The following is a 25999-nucleotide window of genomic DNA, read 5'->3' on the forward strand; positions in this document are numbered from 1 at the left end:
GCTGTAATTAGGGGATGACAGACATAATTTCCACTTACTGGCAGCATTTGGGCAGGGTTTCTCATCCTGTTTCTAGTTACCCACCCTTTCCTTTGCTAAACTTCAGTTTATCTGATTAATGCCGGCAAGGCTCATTTCAGTGGCTAAATGGTATATAATTTAAAACAGAGCTACAGAGATAATGATTGTATGAGGAATGCAGAGAATGTTGTTTTTTTTCCCCCCCTTGAAAGCAGAACCCCGCCCCATCTCTGTGTAAAAAAGAATAAGGGGTGTGTGTGTGTATGTCTATGTATAGGGGTATGATTAAGGGAAGTGCTTGCTTCATGCTGTAGGTAGGTGAAGAGCTGTCTCAGCCTATCTTTGCTTCTTTCCAAACAGTCCAAATATAGTAAAACAATGCTTTTTAGACATTTAGGTAGTGTCGTGACCTTCTTTCCTGCCTGTCTTGTACTCTGTGTGTGTGCGCTGTTTTTAAAAGTGCACACAGCAGTTGTGTTGTGGCCTGGTTTGCCTTACTAGGACAAGCCAACATGGAGTCATCAGCAGAAGCAGGAGGGTTTATTCAAACTCCCACTTGCCTTTTCAAAAACCCCCAACATCCCAGTTACAGCATGTTCCTGTTGCCTAGCAACCAGCTGGGTCTTGAGAGAGAAGAGAGGCGTCATAGATGTGTATGTATATCCACAGCTGAGCGCGAGAGCAAACAATCTCTGTTGCCTCTCCCTCCCCTGTGAGCTGCTCACTCTCTCCACAACCTCACTGCCCTGTAATGGAGCACAGTATTACGCACAGAGTCCTGCCTCTGCTGAACATCACCCAATGACACTGCACATGGAGAGAACGATGCTTATAATCATTTATTATTGACACATTTGTCTAGTCGGTAAACAACATACAGACTTGTTATGCTGTCTCTATAGATCATTTTCACAATCGAGCATTAGAAAAATGACATAAGACATGATAAAGTTCATGGTCTTTTATTTGAAAAAAAAAAATAAAGACTAGCATGTACAACTTGGAATGAATGTAAACTGAACTCAGATGAACAGTTGCGAAGACTGGTGCACTGACACTCCTAACAGCAGATGCTGCGAACACAGTACACCCCTCGCTATGCTCCTGTCTGAGTCGAGAACAGAAGAAGAAAAAGAAAAGTGAAGGCCAGTGATTCTCTCTTGCAAGAAAAGAGGACAGACACTCCATCTCAGCGAAAAAAGAAAAGAAAAAGAAAAAATAGAAAGCTCACCGTAAGACTCTTTAAGTCCCCCCTCCTTTAAAAGGGCAGGACGCACAACTACTAAGATGGCTGTCCAAACAACATAACAAAAACAAAAGAACATGCCAAACATTTGAAAATGTATTTTTTGTACATTGTTTTTTTCTCTTTATCTAGCATACAATTAAGTCCCATTCCACTTTAACGCTTGAGTTAGAACCTGGTATATTCTCTCATCTTAACAGTACAGGGTTCCTCTCCAAATACAAAAAAACTGTACCAAACCAACAAGAGGACAGCTTATAGTGGAATCAGCACGCTCTGGTAGCCCGGAGGAGGGATGGGGGGGCGGGGGGGTTAGTGCTCCGGTCTCAAGCTGCATGCATGAAAAACAGAAAACAGAGAGAGAAAGAAGAGATGGCCAGCCCAGACGTTTACCACTAGCAAATGGAACTGGAAGGAGTTCGCCAAATGCTTTTGCTTTAGTCTGAAGGTAGTAGTTACAGGGTTTGTTGTTATTATTTTTACTTGTTAAGTACTGATGCTAAACTGATCTCCGGGGGGAGGGGACAGGATCACTAACCATCATTTTCATGCAGATATTTTTTGTATATTTTTATATTTTTCCTGTGTGGACAGAAGGATATTGTATTTCAACATTCAATTATTTTCTATACAGAAACAGTATGAATAAATGAACATTTTTTTTCCAAGAGGTAAGTAAAACGTTTTGATTTTTTTTTCCTTTTTTTTTTCTTCTAAGAGGGGACAGGACGGGGCGGGCAAGCTTCACTTTGCAGTCATCATCTGTACAAACTCTGCAGAGAGAAAGAGAGGACAAAAGACAATAAGGACATCAGGTTTAAGGCTTTGGCACAGCCTGTTGCCAGTAAGGGCAGTCACCTGCTTAATTGTTAAATGCTTTATTAATTTTTTAATCAAGTTGAGCAGGTTCAGAACACACATCCTAATTAGTGTCCCCTTTCCAAACGGCTTCCATGTTCATCTCATTAAATCCATTTGATTAAAAAGCTCTTGCATTGTGTTTACAGTTGTGGAGCAATGCGATGGCGATATGCACGCACATCCAAAATGAAAAATATATAAATAAGACAAGGCTTTCATTGTCTGTAGAGAACATATTCTGTCCGTGGTACAATGGGAGTGTAGAAGTAGGCCACTTTTCAGCCAAGACTTATGGACTGTTCATAATATATCAACAGCCTTCTAGAAAATGAGCACAGTCTCTCGAGTAATGTGCCAAGGGACCAATCGTGGGGGGAAGGGAGAAAAAAGGAGACAGGCAGTAAGAAAGAGAGTGAAAAGGCTACTGGCACACTCATGATGATTCAAATGAATGGCTTTCTCCCATCTCTGTTTCAGCAGGCTCCATCTATAGCCCCTATCTAATAACTAATATTATGTGTGGCTGGCTTGTCTTACAGTCGCCCTCAGAGAAATACACAGCTTGGAAAATCAAGTGCTCTGGTCCCTGTTTAATAAAAGCTTACACCATGGCCTAGAAACTCAAGCTAGTTCTGCAGCATGACATTTTAGTATGTGCTTGCTCTGCAACCATCTTATTTATTTTACCTTCGTAGTTGACCTGTCCGTCTCCGTCAATGTCTGCTTCTCTGATCATCTCGTCCACCTCCTCGTCCGTTAGCTTCTCGCCCAGGTTCGTCATGACGTGACGGAGCTCTGCAGCGCTGATGTAGCCATTTCCGTCCTGGAAACATGCGGCATGGGATCAAATGTGTGAAGCACGAAAAATCCCACAGGCTAACAACTGGTGGGGGTGGGGGGTAAATTCCCACCAGATCGATTAATAAACACACATGGGGGCAGGTGTTAAGCGAGCAGGGAGTCGGGTACTGATGACTTTTTATTCCATTAGGTAAACTTTACTTACCTAACTAGTCTGGCCGGGCAAGACTGAAATTTTAGTTATCTGACCTGTGAGTCATCATGCTTATTTAAAAAGATTCTCAGATGACTTGACCTCTTGCTCCACATAAAATAAGTGCGAAAATAAAACAAAAACTTTAGCTTGCCAAGCATGGAAATAGTTTCTCTCATTCTGCTCTTACAGCATTGACCTTATTTACCTTGTCAAATACCCGGAAAGCCTCGCGGATCTCCTCCTCGCTGTCTGTGTCCTTCATTTTTCTGGCCATCATGGTCAGGAACTCAGGGAAGTCAATGGTTCCATTACCTGGAATGGGTGATCAATGAGGCACATTTAATCAGCAAAAATTGCAATTACTTAAAAGCAAACTCAGATAAGTAGAGATAATATAACCCAGCATTTAGCTGATGAAAAGCTGAAAATGACTGAAAATATTCACTTGGTCGTTGTTGTCGTGTCCCCCCACCCCCCCCCGTGTATGACACAAGCATTTACATTATCCTATGGGCCATAACCTCTCTCCTGGCAGTGACAGTGCAACTTGAGACATGAGTAATCGCAGAGAGGGGAGCAGCCCTCCGATCGTTTTAGTATAAACCTTCTTCCTTCCTGTGATAAACACAGCTACTGCTTGCTTGGGGGGGGGGGCGTACAGTTTTTGTGTGAGTGACTGGTTGTGTGTGTGTGTTTCCCCTTTCTTCCTCAGGGAAGCCCTGGGAAGATGTTGCGTATGTTATACACAGCGCAGCAGGATTGCAGGGGGGGGACCCATGGGCAGGCATACATAATGTAGGCATAGTTTACTGTGCAGCATGGCCTTCAAGGAGCCTGGATGGATAAATCAAAGACCCTGGCTGGAGGGGAAGCGAGAAGGACGAGAAGGGGGTGGGGAAGCTTCAATCCAGATGCTCCATCCCTCCTGTCCACATTTATCCATCCTAAAGTCTATTTTTTTGTCCTTCTTTCTCATCATATATCTGGCAGTGTGTTTGCATGTGTTCCTGGGTCATCCAAAAGCGCACAATTTCAGATGGAGGAATCAATGGTTTTGTTTCTGGTGGTGCTAATGGTAGCTGCTGTGCTGGTGGCGCATGTATGTGTGCAACAGGATCAATATCCATGTAGCTGTTGTCAAGACAGGATTACCAGGGGATCAGACCCTCTTGACAGGGGAAGGATCTATGAGGAGCTCAGCAGCTCACCAACTGCAACCACAGGAGGGAGGATGGGAGGGTTGGTGGTGAATCTAATGGTGGTGGTAAGCCTTGCTTTTATGTAGAGCTGGAGATGTTGGGAGTATTTGTGGTGGTGTATTATAATTAAAAACTGACAAAAAAATAAATAAATTGTCAGGGGATTGAAGTGAAGGTCAGGGACACCGAGGGCGAAGTAACCAGGAGGATTAGCCCTGGGTCGGGATGGATGGGGTGTGGGGATTGTACGCAGATTAACCAATGACAGAGCACGCCTCACAGAGCGAGAGAGAACAAGAGAATGGAGAGCAAGAATGGATGTGTGTGTGGAACGAAAAGGGATGCAATAATGTGATGGGGCAGATGGCGATCTCATGGCCCGGGGTAACAATCTAAGGACCTGTTATCTAACACAGAGAGACAGCCAGCAGCACTGAGGGAACACATGCTGCCACTGGGGTTGGGAGGGAGGCTGGGGGTGGGGGGGTCCCAGTCTTGGAGAAGGGCAGGACTGCAACTGGAAAACCATCATCTGAGGGGGACAATGATTACAGAAGCACAGTAGCCCTCAAGTTATATCTGCTCAACTGCACCTCAAGCCAGCTGCTGCGGTGGAGGAGGAAGGGAGGGAAGGATGGAAGCAAGGAGGGATGAAGGTAGGGAGGAAGGCAGGCGGGAAGAGAGAGAAAATGGTGGGAGGGAAAGAGAGAGAAAATAAAGAGGGAGGGAGGGAGTGGGCGGTAGAGAGGGAGATGGAGATGAGGGAGATGTGAAGAGGAGCGAATATAAGGAGTGAACCGAGTGGGAGATGGTGCGATTACATATAAGAGGTGCTGACGCAAACTATAGAAGGCTGAGGCATCTCAGCGCACTTGTATGTGTGGTCATCGTTTTTCCTGCATCACAAAGCCAACTTCCATCCCTGAGATAAGAAAGAGGGGTAGGGTTGTGTAATGGTGATGAGCGATGTGCTGGGACTAAAGCTAGTATTTTTGTCCTACAGTTATTTAATCCATAATTAGTTTTATTTTGTGTCATACATGATGTGATTTTCTTTTACATATTTTAGCTCAGCATGGTCTGTTGTATGCTGGGAATATGGAAGCCCCTGTATCATTTCAAGCAGGTGTGGTGAGCTTGTTTCCTGATCTGTGTGGTTTTAAAATAAACAGCAGCAATTCCATTTGATACTGTAATCCACACTGTTTGCAAATTGCAGTTTGGCTTTTACTGTCAGATAGCCAAAAGACTATTTCTTTTAGCAGCTCTCTGTCTAGCTAAAGCTTTCCATCCTCTCTTCCATTCATTGTAATTCTTTGCCACAGCCTCCTTGTTTGGTAAATAAAGCTGATTTTCAATGGGCCAGCTGACATCCCATGGCTGCCGATGTGGGTACTGGATGTGCAAAGCGCAGAGAGGCCTTATGTAACCACTTTTATTTTCCATTACTAGCTTCATTGCTGTCTGACCTAGATTGCATCAGCCAAGGGAGGCAGAGGCAGAACAAGGGGATGTTAGTGATGGTGTGTGTGTATGCTTGCTCTTGGGTGTAACTGAGGGGAAGAGAGAGGGCACTGAGGATGGTAGGAGGACGTTTCAATAAAGAGGCAGCCAAGCTGCGGTGCAATTGATTTCTTTTGATCAATACAGTCCCATTTACAAAATCCTATAAGCTGACAGAGCACCACTGGGGTAAAAGCCCTACTGACAGCTAACATTCTCGACTCTACTGCCCAAGGACGCCCAGCTTGGGAGCTACTAGCCAACTTCTCGGACTCCTCTCTATCTCTCTTTTTCTGTTTCTCATTCTCTCTACTACTCTCTTTCAATCACAGAGCCTTTGGGAGACGCTGCAGTGGAGAGACTAAAGACTTGGTGAACCTCTGTTCATAAGGTGAATAGAAGAATCTGTCTGAATTATGGGACTCAGCATGGGGCGCTAACACTCACAGTCTTTTGACACTTCGCCTGCTCTACTCACCAGCACTGAAAGCACCTCCTGCGCATCCATTTCCCTGACATTGTCAACTATGATGGAGCTGAACACACAGTGACTAAACTGCTGACACAGAGGGACACGTCATCTGAAAATAAAGAGCTGGCCGGACAGTTGGCTTGGACAGTTGGTTGACAGTTGGTAGAAAAGGGAGGGAGGTGGGAAATTTTTCCGATGTGTTTGGAGATGGGGCAGTAATGGATGCTCTACCTAATCCCTCATGCATTTGCAACATAGGATCACTCAAATCTCCCAAAGAACTGTGCCACCTTGTATTGAGCTAAAATTGGGGAAAAGAGTGTAGTTTTTACTGTTTTGCAGTTAGGAGTGACAGTTGCAAGTCATTTCATTGATTAAAAAATGGGGGTGTGAGCAGGAAAGGATCCGTTTAACTGCTGATGGGACAGGAATGGCATCACCTTATTAACCTAAATATTAAAAGCCTTGCCTCTTGCTTACAATATACTTTGTAAAATGTGAGTAAAATTAACGATTTAACGGCTGATTATCTGCCTTTTAAATTCATTTTCCCAGTAAATTAAGCAAGAAGTGTTTACTTAGTATATGTCCAGTGACATATTTCACTTGCCTGCATAGAAAATGATTCACAAAATACATGTAAATCCCTGCTGTCTTTGTAATGCAAGACATTTCTAGCACCCAGTGATGATTTAGTCCACTCTTCTGTTTAGGATTTAGCAGAAATATGAGGTGCCATCTCAAGATTTCACATGTGTTAGATGAAGTTTATAGTGTGAAACCATTAATATTAAACTGTTCAAGCAGTATGTTTGTAGAATAAGGGTACTTCTGATTCTAAAAGTCTTTAAACTTGGGAATTTCAGACCAATCAAGAGGAATTTACTAGCTTTATTTCCTTATTTGGCATCTGATGTTACCTCTTTAACAGAGAACGTATCTACTACTGCCATATCAGAAATGAGTAAATCTAAAGCTGTTATCGTCATGGGTAAATCACGTGTGTATACTGACCGTCAGCGTCCACCTCATTTATCATGTCCTGCAGTTCGGCCTCTGTGGGGTTCTGGCCCAGCGACCTCATGACGGTGCCGAGCTCTTTGGTGGTGATGGTGCCGTCACCATCCTTGTCGAATAAGGAGAAAGCCTCCTTGAACTCTGCGGGGTTGGAGGTGAGAGTGAGACGTTAGCTTACTGTCACTATGCAGTTACACAAAATGGGTTATGTTAGGACGCTGCGGTCAGGTTGAGAAGGTCAATCGATCCCTTGTGACTACAGGCGCTGTGTTAACTAAGTTCCTGCTCGTCTGTAAATTGGCCAACATGAGTGTGACATGACAGAAGGGAAGTTGTAAATGCTGTGAGCTCTAAAACCACACAGGGATCTTATCTCATACTGCCAAAAAAAAAAAAGAGAGAGAACAGAATATTGGAAGTTGAAAAAAAGCAGACAGATTTTATCGTAAGAGCTTCAGTGTTTGTACGAGCAAGCTTCTAAACCACGGGCCATAAAAACCCATCCAGGGAAGTGCAGGCAATAGTGAGCCTAAGCCTTGGAGTCTTAGCACAAGCTAATTACCCACAGAGGGGGTTTGACTGAGAAGAAACTCTGCAGCCTCCAGTTTTAGTACAAAAGCCACATCATTTATTTATCAGGAGTATCAAGGTGCCTCAGTGATTGAAACTACTCATAAGCTTGCCTGGAAAACTGTCGCCTCGTGGGTTTTAGTCCTGACTCATGACACGCTGTAAATACTTCTTCCCCTTTTTTCTTGTTCATTTTGAGAAGCTAAGGCTCTACCAAGGGAGGGCGGGTGCCAAATCCTTCAACATTCTGTTTCATTTCATGTTCTCCATAAGTGACGTGGAGGCAACCAGAACAGCTAATGAGAGATTACCTTACTCATGCGACGGAGGAACATTAATGAAAACATAGTGTGGAAGTGATCCACAAGTAGCCAGTGATGTGTGAAGAAAGTACTTGGCTATGAGGGGAAGTAAAGGAGAAAAAAAAAATCTCTGTTCCTACCTGCAATCTGCTCCTCTGTTAGTTGGTCAGCCTGTGGTTGGAAAAACAGAAGGAGGGAGAGAGTTACAAACAATGAAGTTACTCAACAAGGCACTTCCAAATCCCAAACTATTTCGTCATTACATTCCTCATCGTCCCCACACACACCATCTCACAGCTCAACACTGGCCACAGTGTTCAGGGGTCTGTTGGCCCCAGTGCTAGGCCATCACCAGAGGCTGCTCTCGGGACTGCCAAGATTTACCAACGGCAATAACCCAAGTTAACTGCTAGCCCCATTAGCTAGCACACAATGCACTTGGTCAGTCAGTTAGAGGACTTGTTTCAATATTTGTAACTGAAGATTTCCTTTACCTGTATTATCTAAATGACATTTTCTTCTCTAAGCAGACTTATACTGTGCTAAATTGATTTTGTCCCTGTAAAAAAATGTTCTAATGCCAAATTGGTGTCCAGTCTGACTTTGATTGCCATAATGTTGATTCTGATGCTGAGAATCAGTTATAAGACTTGTCTCACACTGATAGCAGGGGCTTATCAGGACATCTTTTAAAGGTTGTGTGTCTTTGACAGACTGCAAGAAAGCTACCACATAGAAAGCTCGCCAAAGGCACTGCACAAAATTTAATTTACAGCTGTTGAGTGGCTCCATGGGATTGACTCGTCACCATGTTCAAAAAGTAGGCTACACCATGGCAGTCCACACAAGAGGGACTGCTGGGCAACAAGATACTGTAATAAAACGGATGAAGTGCTGTCTCCAGACCAGGGGAGAATGTTTAAGCGGGGGTTGTTTCAGGACATATCAGCATGGGAGTGTTTTCCATACCAACAGGAAAAAAGGCCTGTTGGGCTGGTGCAGTTTAATTCCCCTCCCAGCCTGTTCCGTCCACTAGCTAGGCCTCTCTAATGGCCGATAGTGACTCACACATGCTTTAAATGGTTTGGAGACGAGAATCCACTGCCAGGCCTTTGACATAGATGGATCAAGCTTCTCTGAAGGATCACCTGATTTCAAACAAATACCCTCAGTGGTAAAGTGTGAATACTTTACTTGCGGTGCAAATAATCCCACAGGTGCCCTTCCATCCCTGCTTTATTAAAAAAAAAAAGTTTTTTTTTATTATTATTGTTAACAGACCACACTGACATCATTGTGCTTGGCAACAAAGAAGAAACACACACAAACATGAGCAGTCACAGATGTGCACATACGCTCGCACACTAACATGCATGCATGTGTGTAGTCCCTCTTAATGGCATTCTTCCTCAACACCAATACTTTCCATCCCCATGTTTCCTGTGAATTAGTCAGAGTAGCCAGCTCTGCCTCAAAGCAAATTCCTCCGGGCCATCGGTGTGTTTATACATGTTTGTGCAAGCAATCTCGCTTTGGACACAGCCAAGCAAGTCTGAGACTTATTAAGTCCATGTTTGGAGGTGAGGGTATTTTATTTTTGTAGATCAAGCCAGTAAACTGACTAGATTCGGTTTGACTGGAGGAGATTTAGCAGATCACTGCATGAAACACTATGAGTTGACCTTTAACTTTTCAAAAACAAAAGGTCTCTCCTCATGGCTTGAGTAGCAGCAGCCACGGAATGGATTGATCCAGGCAGCGAGGGGTTCATGGATAGCTTCAGCAGCGCTCATACGATTAGCTGCCGATGATTCAATAACCTGCCCCACACACAACCACGCTCGCTTTTCTACTCCCTCCCTGCACCCTCTTCCTGCCTCCATTTACATCTGTGAGAATGGGAAATGTCAAGAGACAAAACAGCTCTGCTGATGCAACCATGCCACCCAGCTTGACCAATATTCTCAGTCTCACCTGCGTATTTCCTCGCGCCATCTTCCTCTGTCCCTCTCATTTCTAATGTTTTTTGCTTGTGTCAATTTCTTACTCTTTCTGTGTTGTCTTCCTTCCTATCTTCCCTTAGTCAGCCTCTTTGTCATGCTGTCACTCCTGCTGTATCTTTGTTGTCTCTTTCTGTTCCCCGCTGTCTCTCTAAGTGGACTGGGTGTGGGGTTTGGTGACTCAGTGCTATGGATCCTCCCCTGGCTTAGGCCCAAGCTGTTGGGGCTTCACGGTGCTGCTGCACCACCAGGCCCACCCCTTCCTTTTCCCTCCTTCTTTCCCTGGCACTTGGACTTCAGCCAATACCAACTCCTCCTCCTCAAAACTTTTCCCCTCCCCCTCCGTGTTTGTCTTTTTCTCTCTTTATATGTGACATACTGTTCAGAGGAAACTCCCTGTGATTCACCATCCACAGTGTCTTATGGACAGGGCTGTTCACTGCCAGGCTTCCAGTCTTAACAACAGCTTGTAACGGAATAGGAGTGTTTGGGGATGTGGGGGTGCGTGCTGGCAGTGGTTAGCTGGCATGAGTGGGTCAACCACTCATACTGTTGCCCGGGCAGCCGGCCCCAGCAATGCGCTCCAAGCAGGACTGTGGGAGACAGGAGGCAGTTCACTGGGCCAGCAAGGAATATCTTTTGCTCTCAGTTGATGTCATATCACCCTTGTACAAACATACTGCATCGTTCCTTGTTCACACTAGGTTTGACAGGGGAGGCAAAAAGAGAACGCCAACGATATTCTTCTAATTCTTTAGCAACGCTGTACGCATTTTTGGAATTGCTGATCTGTCACTGTGAGGTGCCCAAACAATTCCTGAAGTAGCTTCTCTATGTTCACCAAGTGAAAAGTGCACAACCAGCTGTCACTCGGACAGATGGGTGTGACACACATACACACTTCCATTCACCCTAACACAAGCACAAACACAAAGAGTCAGTGTGACACACAGACTCCCTTTCTATAGGAGCACTGAGCGCCGCAGAGTGCTGAACGCCTTTTCTCTTTGAGGCTGGACAAAAGACACTGAGGCCTCGGGCCGGACCGTGTCTGGAGGGGAGGAGGGAGAGATGGTGGGTGTAAACAACAACACTCCCTACACCCTGCAGACAAGCCGGTCCGCCATATGGTCTGGTGGTGGTAGGTGGCTGGGTACTCCTCCGCACCACAGAGAGCACTTTATCGCTCCTAGACACTGGGAACATAGGACATGACTAGGTGTAGCCGCCAAGCATATAAATTATTCATTGCAGCGGATCAGATGTCCTTCAAGTTACTAAACATGCATCAGCAAACAAGAGCGTAACAGGAATAGGATAGGGCCTTAGCATGGTCCGACTACTTATTCGATACTTCCACCTCAATGGGGGAGGCTGTTTCCACTTCAGTGGCCGTACTGATGCAGACAAGGGGCTTACGCCTGTGAATTCAACATTTCAGAGATGCTGATACACAGGCTAACTCCATAACAATTCCACATTACTCTCCAATTACTGCGCCGCGTTGCAATGTGAAACTGCATCGCAGCTCGATACCATATATGGGATATTTGATCACAGCAGTGGGGGGGGGAAAGGAGGTCTTTGGCTTCTTGACTCACTCGGGCCATTAATGATCTATCAAGCTTGATAATCAATGGATTAGCTCGAAGGCCTCTTTTCCACATCCAGATCATTTCCACTTGGTAACTACTTCTTATGTGACGTAGCCAGTGGAGGGGCTGTTTCATTAGCTAGTTGCAGATGTCAGTGTGGGTGTGAATGTGTCTCCAAACATCTGGTGAAATTGGTTAGAATGGTGTGGTAATGTGCATGTTAATGTATTTTGCAAGTCACTGAGGCCTACTGACACTGTGATTTCTCAGAATTTCACTTGCTACAGAATAATGCATAACCTTTTTAAAAATATATAAGCTGTAGAGTGGCATGCTAGCCCTGTAGTATTCATATTTCACAATAGTTGGCGTTACGTTGGTTTGGAAAAAGTCGACTAAAGTGTTTAGTAGGTGGCCAGTGCCAGAAAAAAAGAGCTTCTTGGACAACTCACACAGGTACCACATTTGCATAACATCGAAAATTTGCAAAGAGGCAACCAAATCAGCCGACATAACACAAATAGATAACAGCCTAAGATAAACTCTTATAGCCTGCAGTAAAGGCGGAACTGCGTCTGATATCGCTTTATGAAGCCTTTCCAGGCCAGGCGATACAATGTAGGTTAGCTATAACCTTGTAATTACACAATATGGACAGTTTCCGTTGCGGAACACTGACGAGATACAAAAGTGCCATTCCCCATCACGGCACGGCTCGGCTCGAGCAGCAAGATGGTGCAAAGTAGAAAAAGGGAAGCCAAACGCAGCCAGCTCGTTGTCCTCATAACGAGAGGGAGCGTCGTTCTCGGGTTCACCGTGTTCAAACAGTGTGAAAAGCGGATACACAGAATAAAACACGAGTATCTCTCTTAGCATATGTCTTGAAACATGTTGGCTCTGTTAGGCAAATGTCAGCGTACGCTCGCGTACGTTTGTTTCTAATGACGTTAGGTATGCTGCCCAACACCCCTGAGCTCCTAAGGCGGATTGTAAAATGCACCCTAATGCATTTATGGCTGCAGAATTATGCTGTAATGACCCAGAATAGCTTGCTAGTTATTCCGATACCACCAAATCTAGTCCAAGAATTAATTCGATCTGCACCATGCAGCCGCGAACCCGCCACTTGACCCGATATAGCCGAATAGCCAAAAATGCTCTATGAATTGCGCAGTTATGAGGAAATAAGGTCCCATTTTGAAGGTGAACATTATTTCAGACATAACGCATAGACGAACAAAGACAGTCCATAACGAGGCACTAGCTAACTAATGCACTAGCTAAAACATATCAAATGCGCTTTGCGGGCGTTTTCCGTATCCTCTATGCATACGAATAGGTTATTAGAGGAATCAATGACTGAGTAGCAAATAGCCTACAAGAACTGAAAAATCGTTAAGCTACACCAGGTTTACAATTGTAGTAACCGCGTTTTCCCGACTACACAGAATGAATGACAATACATACCATGTCGGATGGGTTGTGTGCTTGTTGGTCTGTGGAGGCAGACTAGGAGTGTGGTCGTTCCTTAGATGGAGTTCCACTGGCGGGTTAGGAGTGTGTATATTGGCCGTGGCCAGAATGGGGATTGCCTGTGTGTATCCCTCCGCCACACTAGCACTGATCACTCACTTCCTTATTTCAATTCAGGGCTGCCGCAGCAGCACAGGCCTACAGCGGAAGACATGCCAATCACCGGGGCTAAAACGCCTGCATTGAGAGCACACTTAAGTTCATATTAAATTACCTGACTGGGGATGCAGTAAATATTCAGTCAAGCCTGAATAACCACCTACCGGAGGCCATATTTCCCACACGTTTTGATACCTGTTTACTTGTTTTGTGCACTACATGCTGGAGACTAACATAACTTACAAGAAGCAATATTTTATGGTTTGTTTGGTAGGCCCCTTGGGAGCTTTTAGGCCAAGCTAGGCAAAGTAGCTGTAAAGCTGCAGATTAAAGTTAAGGCCAAATAGTAATTGAGGCATTGTGGTTTACATAAAGACTCCCAATGAACTTGAGTAGGCAAAAAACTATAGCTGAAGTGACAACTCGCCATCCTTATCAGTGGGTATGGAAATGGACAAGGGACACTTACTTGTTTGTCTGGATTTTTTTGTAATTGTCTCTTATCTAGAAAGACTCAAATGATTTGACATATCCGTGAATTTCTCCCCATGTTCCACTGCCTAATCATCGCAAGACATTATGACATAAGGATAGTCCCTATCATGAAGAAACCAACAACCAAAAGTTACGGATGTGGAGGAAGGTGGGCATTTGGCAAAATGACTATAATCACAAATATAATTCGGAGACAAAATAAGCATATGGCTCCAAACTAAAGTTAAACTCAAGTCAAGCAATTATAGATTAATCTAGCCTACTAAATACCTATTTAACAATTTATTTGTAATTGTATTGCCATATGTAGCCATTTTGAACACCATAATCAAACTCATAGGGGGGAAAAATGCAGACTGTGCCTTTAAATTGGAGCCGATCATTGTGAGACCTCTTAACTCCACTGAATATATCTAATGATGAACGTTGCATTAGAAAAAAAACCCTATAAAATCCCCAGTGGTGCATTACGAAGCTACCATCTAACCATCTGGCTTCTTATTATTCCAGAAAGTGAGTTAGATTCTCCCAACACAGAGTACTAGTTTGCAGCCGCGGAAGGATACCTCTAGTGTAGAAAGCAGCCTGGTTGACACTGGAGAATTTGCTGTGCCGGTGTGTGATGGCGTTTGTGATTGGCCGCTGCAGACCTGCAATATTATACTCCATGTGTCGGCCGCAGCCATTGGCTACACGGGACCTGCATTGCACCAGGCAGTGGCACTTGATGGAAATATAATAAATATAAATACAGGAAACTTAAAAAACCAACGCACCTTTCAGCGCCGTGTTTCCAATGCTTTATTAGTGTCTATAATTATTTTGATTTGTCTGGTCGAGACGGAAGGAAAATGCGGCAGGTTTTCATTGGAGCGGGGTAAATGTTTGATAGGCTCGATATGGGAAGTGCGCAGACTTACTATTGGCTACTACAAAGTCTGGTAGGCCTACGTGAAATTAACAATGAGGCATGGCAGGGTTGCCGCCTGCTTATTTAAGCGGCACACACCCGGGTGCGTTGCATTTCATGAAACAAAACAAAACAACACTTGCTTGTTGTGTCATTTACTCAAACTAACATCTTGTCTGCCTCCTGAATATATAACACGCTAAAGGTAGAATGACGAAGCAGAATTTGGCTGAGCCGGTAGTATCGATGTGTTGTCATAATCTACACACACACACACACACACACACACATATAAATCCTCCAGCCTGTTTGAGTGTGTGAAGTGCACCTGACAAAAGCGCCACCCAGTGGACAAAGTGTAGAAATTATGAAAAGTTGTTTAGGCTACATGAAATGAAGAGATGCCACACACTTAATAAAGACAGAAAATGTCTTATATGACGGCCATGGGCCCTGTACACAGGCACAAACATATACATACAGTATATAAGTCTTTGATTCACTGAAACGTGTCAGTAAGTGCTGTATGATGGATTGCTGACATGTGTCCCCACCCATAGCTTTGTTTCTGTTTTGATTCAAAAAGACAGAAGACCTTTAGCCTATTAACTTCTGAACAGAGTGAGAAGACCTCACAATGTGCTTCACATAGTTTCACATACATATTCAAGGCCGGAAAAGCTTTGATTGCATCACTGAAAACTAGACAAGTGACAATGGACAAGAGAACAGAGAACTGTTCTGTACGGAGCGGAATAATTTACCATCATTTACCAGAAGTCCCTGAATAACATGACTTTTAAAAAACAGCTTAAGATATTTCTAATGAGTCACAGATATACGTTTGTTTGGACTGATAAGGGGTTTATAGAGTTTATCATAACAAAAATATAATGAGGAAGTGTATTGTTCTTCATTATAGTACAGACTGGTGCTGTACCTTGTTTTATGTGTATGTGTTTATGGATGTCATCGGTCACACGAACTGAAGAGTAGCCGTTGCACTGGCCACAGCTAACGTCGATGCAAATAAACGCCGAAGGCTGAAAACAAACTTGAGCTCCTTAATTTTTACCCACGTTAACTCGTTAAAGAGCTCCGTGGACATTTTAGCACAGCAGTAGCAAATCTCTCGAGTTCAGTCGGAGGCCAGGCCGTTTGCAGTCCTCTCCGTCAGGTCAAGTAACTCACGTTGAGCTGTGTCATGTGTTAATCTACTGGAACTAATCGGGACTTCTTACTGAATTTGTTCAGTGATTTGACATGTTTAAGTGGAGAAATAGCGGTTACATAAGCAGATATACATCTTTCTCGCTGCTCTGCGTCTTCCAGTCTCTACCTCACTCGCACAAGCACAAACACGTATTTCTTTGTCTTTTCTTTTTATTGTTGCTACACTCTTTGCTGTCACATACATTGCCAGTGAGGATATGCCCAGTTTAACCTGCTACTGACAGAGGCGAGGGTCAGGGGCGTAGGACTGGGGGGGGGCAAAGGGGACTGAACTACTACTAGAATGAATAGCTGTGGGTGCGGTGAGGGACCCGTAGAGGATGCATATGAACAGGGTCCAGAATTTTGTGCTACCCCCTCTGGATAGGGTACTTGTTAATTTTAAATACATTTCCTGGTTATTGGATTGGTTTTCTCATCTTAAACCCCCTGTTGCCCTTTAAATAATAAAGTAAAAATAGGGCTTGAGAGGTATTTGGTAAGAATTAGTCAGCATCAGTTTAATATATACTAATGTCTGTTGTAGGATTTGCAAGGCAAAAACACTTTAAAAGACATTTATCCTAAGTTGATTTTTGCCATATTTCCATCAAATATTTCCAATACAAATTAACAGCTACTTTTACCAACAGTAAGTAGATCTGAAAATGTTGCATGGCAGTAATATTTTAGCCAATATGTGGTATGTTGAAGGTTTTCTTTTGAAAGGCCCCCATCCCTTGAAGTGTTTGGAACCTTACCATCTTAAAAACAAGGCTTTTATGCAGAGCAGCATTATCTGGAGCACAATCTGGACACATCGCGAGTGAACAATAATGTGGATATGACATTTCAGAGAATGCCAACACCATGATCAGCCCTGCCGTATCATCTCCCCCCCCCCCCCAATCAGCATCTGTGCGCTCATGCGGCCGGTTTAGAAATACCCAACCCAGAGTTTGCCTTGAGCTGACAGGGCAAATGCCTGCACAGCCCTCTTCCTGTAACCCGCACAGCCTCTCTGGCTCAACACGCCACGCTTGATTTAAGTTGGGGTTTTTTTGTTTGTTTGTTTGTTTGTTTTTTTTCTCCTTCCATTTGCTGAATGTGCTGCGATGTATGAGCTGCAGTTGAAATGCGTGACTGATTTAATAAGGAGAGAATGTTTCCCGAGGAGGGGGGCTGCAGCAGTAGCTCCATTCCCACTCGAGCCCAGAGATGGCCCTGTAAAGTGCTTCGATGCCTGCTGCATGGGGCCACTTTCTGCTGAGCACTGAGTTACACATGGCTCCACATCAAGAGGAATTAAATCAAACGCTGCTGTTCTCCGCATGTCAGACTGCAGCAAGGGCAGCTTAGCTGGATCTACTTAACCGTGCCGTAATAACGTAAAGGCCGATCTGAACGGAAGAAAGCAAAATCAAAATCACAGACTGCACTCATCTCTCTGCCACAGATATATTTTCATGCGCAGGAACCAAAACATGAACCAACATTCACTTGAACTTCTCTCTATTGCTGAGGAACAGCCCCTTTGAACACTGAAGAGTGAAGCAGCAGCGCAATGACATGCTGCTCCTAGAGGCAATGTCCGAGTAAGATCTACAGTCAGGGTGTTTTATCTCATTCTGTAGCACCCAAGATTTAATCATCTGCATTGTCGGCAAGTGTGTGGGAGTCATATGGAATATTCTAGTAATTAGTCAAGAGTGTCTTTAAAGGAGGGCATAGGCAATTCCTTCAGGCCTTTTCCTTTTCTCCGGGCTCTTGAAGTAACAGGTATGTCATCCTCAGAAAGTATGTGAGGAAGACACAGGGAAGGAGAAAAAAAAAAACATGACTCTGCATATTGATACGATTGATTCAGTTTGTGACACCAAGGGCAACAACACAGAGACTGAACTAATTGAATTATTCATGTGATTAATTATCTCAAGATATTACAGCACAGCGATGAACTCAATATGCAGGAATCCAATAATAAGCAGACATCAACAGATGCTGCCTCTGTATAAACAAGATTTTAGAGGGTGCTGCCAGCCAAAATGCTCCAGCAAATAAAATGGATAACAGATGACTAAACTCGACCATTTATTTTTTTGTCCTTTTATTTATTGTCTTTACACGTAACGGCAACAGGAGAGTGGGATAAGCCAGACATGACATGCACAAAATATATCAAAACTCTCTCTTAGGAGACAGACAACTCAACTGCTGCCTCCTCTCTTTCACACAGCAATAGATAGAGAAGGGGTGAGGGTCAGGTGAGAGTGAGAGAAATGTAAATGTTTGAAGGTTAGAGGTACAGCCCCTCAGGTGTGCCCTCCTGTTTCTTGTACAGGACGTTTTCCTTGGACTTCTTGAAGTCTTCGTTGGTGACTTTCATACGGCGCTCCCGCAAAGCCATGAGGCCTGCTTCTGTGCAGATGGCCTGGAGGACAGTGAGAGGGAGAGGAGATGAATACAAAAGGGAGAGGCATATTACACTCCGCAGGAGCACAGTGAAAATGGCTGTGGAATCTCATTCTAATACTGTGGGAACAAAAGCAGCAGTGACAATGCTCGGCTTTGTGTCGTCATTTAGTCCAACTATGTGTTTAGCTTTGCTGTGTTACAGGGTAAACTAGTAACTCATGCAAAAAAAAAAAAAAAAACTGCCGGGAGGGAAACAAGTGTAATGTGTAATGTGGAAACAGCTGATCTGCAGGAATAACCAGCAACACTACTATTCATTTATTTGACAATTCTGTATTAACAGTATATACTATCAAACTAAGTATGGCTGTAGGTGGTTTTTATTCTACTTTTATTCCACTATGACAACTTGTCACCTTTGAAATGAATTCTAAGAGACATAATTTAAAACTGACCACAGTTCAGGCTACAGGATGAACTTAAACACCCTTGTGGACCTGAGATGAGGCTGTTGACAATCAGAAGATAGAGTTTGAGTGGAGTTCTCACTTTAAAGCTTACACTTTCGGTTCAAGTTCTTGAACACTGACAGCATCAGATATCAGAACAGCTGTTAGATTATTTTCTGCTCAATACTGGCTATTGTAAATGACTAACATCATTCATATGATAAAGCTGATGATATTAAAGTAACTAAGTAACATACAGTAAGCTAAAAAGCCACTCAAAGTGTGATTCTGTCAGATTCCACATGAGGGCAGCAGAGTTGAGTCAGTGAGAAGTAAATATCTAAAATGTACAGTAAACACTTTGGATTGGATCTTTTTGAATGGAGGACGTAACACAATTAAATAAGTGCTGATGTTACAACAATTTAGAAAGTCAACCCTTGTGGCTACTTGTTTTCCCCTTTCTGCTGAGGCACAGTGTGAACAGGCTCACTGCCAAGAACTCCCACAATCCATAAATGGCTGCAGTCAGAACCAGGCCGGAGCAAATTAAGAGAACAGACAGAATACATCTCCAGTGCCAGGATGCCGTTTGATTGGACACAACCACTACCGTGCTGCTTAATTTACTCTTATGTTAAGACAGTGTAGTCCCAGATACTATTACATCTGTAGGAGTAAAGAAAGAGCATAAAAGAAAACAAAAACCTCACTCGAACCATTATCCCTAGCCATCATGTTCTATTGGCCTACCCATTATTTGTAAGATCCTTTCTAATCTTAACAATGTGGCTGGTCAAAAAGTGAAACTGGCTAGATTTTGGATCCAGCTACTGTGATCAGACAGAAAACCAGTTTGCAGCTGTGACTGGGCAGTCTCACTCTTACCTTAATGTCTGCTCCTGATAGGTCGTCCTTAGCCAGGATGAGGTCATCAAGGGTGACGTCATCTGAGACTGTCATGCGGCTGGTGTGGATCTGGAAGATCCTCCTTTTGGTCTTCTCATCAGGAAGGGGAAACTCGATCTTACGGTCGATTCTCCCTGAGGAGGAGAAGAAAACAAAAACATCATAAACTGCTTGCAAACTGCTGCTGTGAAGAGCTTCTTACAGTTTTGCCAATTTCAAATTTTCTGACATTTTTTTCAGTAGACTAATGCCAATAACTCACTCAAAACCAATTTGATTAATAACCATAGTGGCGCCGATTGATCAAACACCGATCGTATTTGGTTAATTTATCAAATAGAAATCATTTAAGAAAGCCAATAAGGAAGCTGCTTTGCCTATGATGATTCTGTCCACACTTTACTTTTACCCCAAGCTTTTACAGTACAGTTTACAATAAAGCATTTTGATAGCAGATATGAGTCAGTGATCAGCTGATCATACTGCTAAGTCTAAGTAAATTCATTTCTGGTATACAAGTGACCACATTTAGCATGGATCCAGGTTTTAAAGTGTGGTTGCCAAAGAGAAAGAAAAAAACAACAACATTCAGTTCAGAAAAAAAATCTGACAGAATTTCTACTTGCTGCCCGTGACTCAGCAGAGCGCAACCATTTCCCAAATGTCTTTAAGATATACTGTAGATAAGCGAGGAGTCAGAGAGTCAGTGACAAGTCAGTGACCCAATCAGACTCTTACTGACCAGGTCTGATGAGGGCTGGGTCCAGGGTTTCTATCCGATTGGTGGCCATAATAACTTTCACGTCTCCCCGCGAGTCGAAGCCATCCAACTGGTTGAGCAGCTCGAGCATGGTCCTCTGGATCTCCCTCTCACCGCCAGAGTTAGAGTCATACCTACACAACACAGACAGGGAACGTTTATCTTAAGAATTTATAGAATCCACTACATCGCCCTACATCCTCAGACTCCAAGGAGTTCGAGCTTGTCCGTCCTGCAGTCTTGTTATCACTAACCCATTTAACTGAGTTGTTTGCGGTCTTTTCCATGTGAAGAAAAAAGCCTGGCCACATCTACATGCTCATTTATTATTAATGTGGGTCAACATCCAACCTAAGTCAGGCTCATTATTTTAAGTCAGCCAATAAGTGCTACCTAACAATGTTGCTGTCTTTTTACTTTTTGCTGCCAACAGGCATGAAAAACAGACAAATAAAGCTTTTGATTTTGTATTTTCTACACTGTGTTGCCACTGGTCCTGTAACTGTCCGGAAAAAAGCTACAGCTACTGCATTACATCATGCCCACCTGAAAAACAAACTTTCAAAGTGTGATGTGCATAGGCAAAGCCAGTTATCACACTTACTAATCAATCCAACACCTCATCATCCACCTCTGACTCCTCAACTCCATAAGAGATACATTATCACTGCTTTGATACTCTCACATTCTCAGTCTAAAATAGCTTTAAGTAGACGTCTGTGTACCTCTTAGTGCCGATGGCATCAATCTCATCAATGAAGACGATGGAGGGCGCATGCTCCTCTGCCACCCTGAAGAGCTCTCGGACTAGCTTAGGCCCGTCTCCCAGGTACTTCTGGATCAGCTCTGAGCCCACCACGCGCAGGAATGTGGCTGATGTCTGATTGGCTACAGCTTTGGCGAGCAGCGTCTTACCTTAAACATGCAGAACAGTTCAAGTATACCTTTAGCATGAGAATACAATAACCACATTGCTATAGCACCATTTGGGCAGGGGGGGGGACAAGTTAGCCAACATCAACACTTGAGAGCCTTGTTTGAGATATTTAAATTCATCTGTGATGTATCCATTCAGAAACTTTTCAGTAAAAAGGCTACAATGAAGAGCTTGTGAGCAAAATCTGACTTTTTAGAGACAGTATTTTCTCAGTATATATCTCTTTTAATTGTCTTATTTCATTTGGTATACTTTTTGTGTCTGAAAAGCGCAAATTGTTTTCAAAGATAGTAAAAAAATACGTGACCATTGATATCCACAAAGAATAAACATCAAGAAGTCTTCTCCTCCTGGCCTTCGAGTGGAAATTAAACTTTATTTCTATTCTGTTCTACTTGATGTGATGATGTGTAGTTCTTTATGAATGCACTATGAAGGTTGTAGAGATCGTATTGAAACAGCCAAGTTGAAGTGAAGTGCACTTCACTTAACCTTTCCTTCCTTTATTAATGAGATCTTGTGCAGTGAAGAACAGATTTGATTTGTAAATGGGTAAAATTACTTTTTCTAATGCTGCACACTGTGACCAAAGTTGACAAGTACACAAAGGCAATCTTAGTGGTATTAATAAGACTGCTTTGATGAAATGATTCAGGCCATAAGAAGCACATTTCATACAGCTGCTGATGGTGCAGTTTTATTTTGCTGTTTGGAATCATTACATCTGTGTAACAATGACTGTAGAGCACTTTTATCTTTGGCAGTACAGAGAGGCTGCAGGAGGTTAGTGACACTAAATCACCTTCCCTGTTGCGGTGCCCTTTACAAAAGGTCCCTAACAGCCAAATGGAATTTGCCAGTGATGTCAAACTGGGGTAACAACACTCTGTATTTCATTTAATTATACTTCATACTAATGTGACTGAACTGGAAAATCAAAGATTAGGGTATATGTACATGTAATGTACATGTAATTCTGGTACCACATTTTTGTAAAACCTAACGTCAGTGCCTCAAATCGTATTGGAAGATTAATTACATAAATGTCTTCACAGATGATGTCTATAAGTAGTAAATCACTTTCTGATAGTTATATGTTTAACATGAAGAGCATGAATTGATTGATTACATTTGTTCAGCCTTCATTTATCTTTCTTATTTCTCTACAACATGGAGTTAGGGATACTGGCTAAACTGTGTGTTACAGGTTAGAAGGATGGTAGCCCCATCTACTGATGGATAATGTTTAATGGAAGCACTTACCTGTGCCAGGTAGTCCATATAAGATGACACCTTTGGGGGGCTTAATGCCCATCTCTTCATAATACTCTGGATGTGTGAGGGGCAACTCCACTGACTCCTGTATAAAAACAAAAAACAGCGATGTCAGCCTCAGTGTCTAACGAAAGGATGATTAACCAATACAAGCAACCATTCAACCTTACATCTGCGTAGAGATTTTGGATGTAGTATCACTTTAACCGTTGGATCATTCCCATGGTTTTCGTCCGGTTTTGAATGAGCATCCAGTTACTTGATTATATGTACATTACCCCTCTTTAAATTCATAGTTTTTCACACAGTATTCTCTTAATTTAATATCATTAACAAATAATACTTTAAGATAACAGTTTGGGCTCTGTTTTTTTGACTTTTGTAAGTGCATATACCTTGATCTCCTGGATCTGGTTGTCCAGTCCTCCAATGTCAGCGTAGGTTTCTTGTGGGGCTTTCTCCACCTTCATCACTGTCACCAAAGGATCAGTGTCATCCATCAGCACCCCAATCACAGCATGAACCTACAAGTGATTCACAAAAACAGGACAATTAATACAAATTTTTACAACAATTAAGAGAGGCGGCTGAAATTTTCAAAACTTTCTTTAAAGTGTTTCAGGGAATTGTAAGATACTTGTGGACTCTAGATCAATGAATAGTAGTGAAGTGGCATAGTTAATTGAGAAACACTATCAAGAAGTTAAGTAAGAGCAATTATTTCCTTTTTATTGTCTTGAATCTGACTCTTTACAACAAAGGCATCTTGATTAAAATGGTAAAAATGAAAAAAAGTAAGGCTAAGGATTCTCGCTGAATAGTACCTTGTGGTTGAGCAGGACAGAGCAGCCTGGCTCCAGCAGATCCTTATCCACAAAGGACAGGATACTGACGTAGTGCTCTGATCCCACTGAGGTGGAAACGATGGCGTGGTTGTCATCAATGATTTCCTCTAGAGTGCCCACAGACATGGGGGTCCCACGCAGGTCGTCTACCTTTGACCTCTCCTCCTGTAAAAAAGATAAGACCAGGATTATTGTAATAGGAACATTCTAGGAGACATTAAAGTTTGTTTTTTCTGTATTGTTACCAAAGTTAAGTTTAAAAAAAGAAAAGAAAAAAAAAAGAACAGGATTATTGTATCTACATTTTATCCAAATATCCAGCACAAAAGCAAGTGAGGCACATATGTAACAAGGACTGACCTCCTGTTTCTCTTCCAGAGGCTTCATCTGCTCCTGGTTCCGGATGAACTCCTCCTCCATCAGTAGGTAGTCTTTGATCCGCTCCTGCTTCAGCAGCTTCAGACGGCACTGAGTATGAGGGGTGACTGAAAGGCAAAGCCCAGCATATGTAAAGCGTACATTAAAAAAATAAAACCAATTTGATCCATCCACTAACACTTTGTTTCAGACTTTGCCTTCCCTCTTAAACTTGAAGGCTGTCAATACCATGCTACCAGACAGATAAAACACGTCTTCACAACTTTTTCAGTTCCTTACCCAATGGTAGTTTGCTGGCAGCATCTGGTCCCTTGGTCTTCTTCTTTTTCTTGCCAACTCTGGTGGGAATTGGAGGCTCATACTTCTTTTTCTTATCCTTCAATTGGCACAAAGTGGGGTGGCACAAGTCAGAAACGGGAATAGCCAGAAACACAACTACAGTGTTTATATTTCACAAACCCTCGAACACAAAACTATTTATTTTTGTAGCAACGTAAGCCAAATTTTGCAAATACTTCCTTGTTTGTTACCTTGACAAACAGCCTGGCAAGACATTTGCCTACACAGTACAGAAGCTGCTTTTACTCTTTACATAAAGTTTTCAATGAAGCCTGTTGGTAGACCATTGTTTAACAAACAGCATATGTGGCTGGCTGGTCAGACAGTGAGAAGAAAGAAGTGGAAGCAGACAACATATCTTAGGCTACTATACAGAACAAATATTAGGTAATTACAGATGTAAAACATATTGCAGTCCTAATTGTCACATAAAACCACCCAAATACGTAATTTTGGCTTTGATATTAAAATCCAGTGCCAATAATGAACGAGTTTATTTCAGAGGCCACTCAAAAGAATAATATTCGGTTACCAAAACAAGCAAGTTGAGACATTAGCAAGCAGAAGCTCCGTCATTCTCACCTTGTCATCCTTCTTGCCTCCCCCTGGACCGTGGCCTCCACTCTGGCTTTGACCCTATAAGAATATCAGACACATGTTAATAAGGCTGAGAAGAAAAGTAGCTACCAGTGCATTATGACTGTTATACAGAGTGATTTCCTTTCCTAAACAGCTCACGTTAGCTGAGCTGTTTACAGTACAATTAGCTTTCGTAGCCGTTACCTGCCAGGATAGCTCAAATCAACACCTTCGCTTGTATTAATGGAAAGACAAACTCTGTGACACTAATGTCATCCGCGAAGAAACATGTCAAACTTTATCAAAATAAGGGAAAGCTGCCTCTACAATACGAATGACTTTGCTAATAAGAGCTAGGATAACGACTGCTGCCAACTGAGAAAAAGGCTAACGTTGCTAGCCTTTGGCTAGTACGCACTTACCCACTTTTAATTCTGTTACTTCACAAATAAGACATACAACCGCCTGTAAACCTTACGACAACACGAATGTTGACGTTTTAAGCACTATAACCAATGTTTTATTGCGAATAATACGTTTTAGTAAAATAAATATACGAGCCGCAGAGAAAATTGCTTGCTCACTTACCATTGTTACGTGTCGCTCTGAAGTGACGTCAGAGGGTACGGCAACTCTACAGGACAAAAAAACTCAGGGAAACTAAAAATGCTGCTGGTTCACTGTGAAGCCAGCCGAAAAACATGCATTTTATGTAATATTGTACATTTAAGGTCTAATATTTAAATTCTAACGATCTTATTTTAAAGGTTCAATCAGTAATTTTTGATGCAAACATTGACTTTAAGTAGTCCGGCCTTTAAAAAAATAAAAATAAATAAATAAATATATATATATATATATATATATATATATATATATATATATATATACTGTATATGTATATATATTATGACCATGAATTGTACTTTTAAGCTGAACAGTGGAGAGACAAGAAAGAATAATGGAACAACTTCTTTTTAGACATTATGACAGCCACCATGATGATGTTACCATTGATGTTACTGGGACATTTCCTGTACATTAAAATAAAGCTTATTTGGTTGGAATATTTCAAACACAA

General features: G+C 42.6%; 2 protein-coding genes across 2 annotated transcripts; both read right to left on the reverse strand.

The window, feature by feature from the left end:
* Nucleotides 1-967: 967 nt before the first annotated feature.
* calm1b (calmodulin 1b) lies at nt 968-13394 on the reverse strand. The gene is made up of 6 exons (XM_044169765.1): nt 13251-13394; nt 8329-8359; nt 7314-7457; nt 3331-3437; nt 2816-2951; nt 968-2040 (listed from the first exon to the last, which is right to left on the reverse strand). The coding sequence occupies exons 1-6, from the start codon at nt 13251-13253 to the stop codon at nt 2012-2014; spliced, it is 450 nt and encodes a 149-aa protein (XP_044025700.1). The 5' UTR covers nt 13254-13394; the 3' UTR covers nt 968-2011.
* A 4728-nt stretch (nt 13395-18122) lies between these two features.
* psmc1b (proteasome 26S subunit, ATPase 1b) lies at nt 18123-25608 on the reverse strand. Its single transcript, XM_044169468.1, has 11 exons — nt 25507-25608; nt 24922-24975; nt 24280-24376; nt 23983-24107; nt 23602-23787; nt 23173-23301; nt 22766-22862; nt 21291-21480; nt 20548-20699; nt 19785-19939; nt 18123-18463 (listed from the first exon to the last, which is right to left on the reverse strand). Exons 1-11 carry the CDS (start codon nt 25507-25509, stop codon nt 18329-18331), a joined length of 1323 nt encoding a protein of 440 aa, XP_044025403.1. The 5' UTR covers nt 25510-25608; the 3' UTR covers nt 18123-18328.
* Between the last annotated feature and the right edge of the window lie 391 nt (nt 25609-25999).

Source organism: Siniperca chuatsi, linkage group LG16, assembly GCF_020085105.1.
Source record: "Siniperca chuatsi isolate FFG_IHB_CAS linkage group LG16, ASM2008510v1, whole genome shotgun sequence".
Taxonomy (NCBI): domain Eukaryota; kingdom Metazoa; phylum Chordata; class Actinopteri; order Centrarchiformes; family Sinipercidae; genus Siniperca; species Siniperca chuatsi.

Bases quoted from the DNA above. Each gene is read 5' to 3' on its own strand.
- calm1b (XM_044169765.1), bottom strand. The intron at 3,438-7,313 runs GTCAGTATACAC...CACCCATTCCAG, and splicing joins AAATGAGGTGGACGCTGACG to GTAATGGAACCATTGACTTC. The intron at 2,041-2,815 runs GTAAAATAAATA...TTCTCTCTGCAG, and splicing joins CGGACAGGTCAACTACGAAG to AGTTTGTACAGATGATGACT.
- psmc1b (XM_044169468.1), bottom strand. The intron at 24,377-24,921 runs GTGAGAATGACG...TGCCAATTGAAG, and splicing joins GAGGCAAGAAGGATGACAAG to GATAAGAAAAAGAAGTATGA. The intron at 24,108-24,279 runs GTAAGGAACTGA...TTTGCCTTTCAG, and splicing joins TGCCAGCAAACTACCATTGG to TCACCCCTCATACTCAGTGC.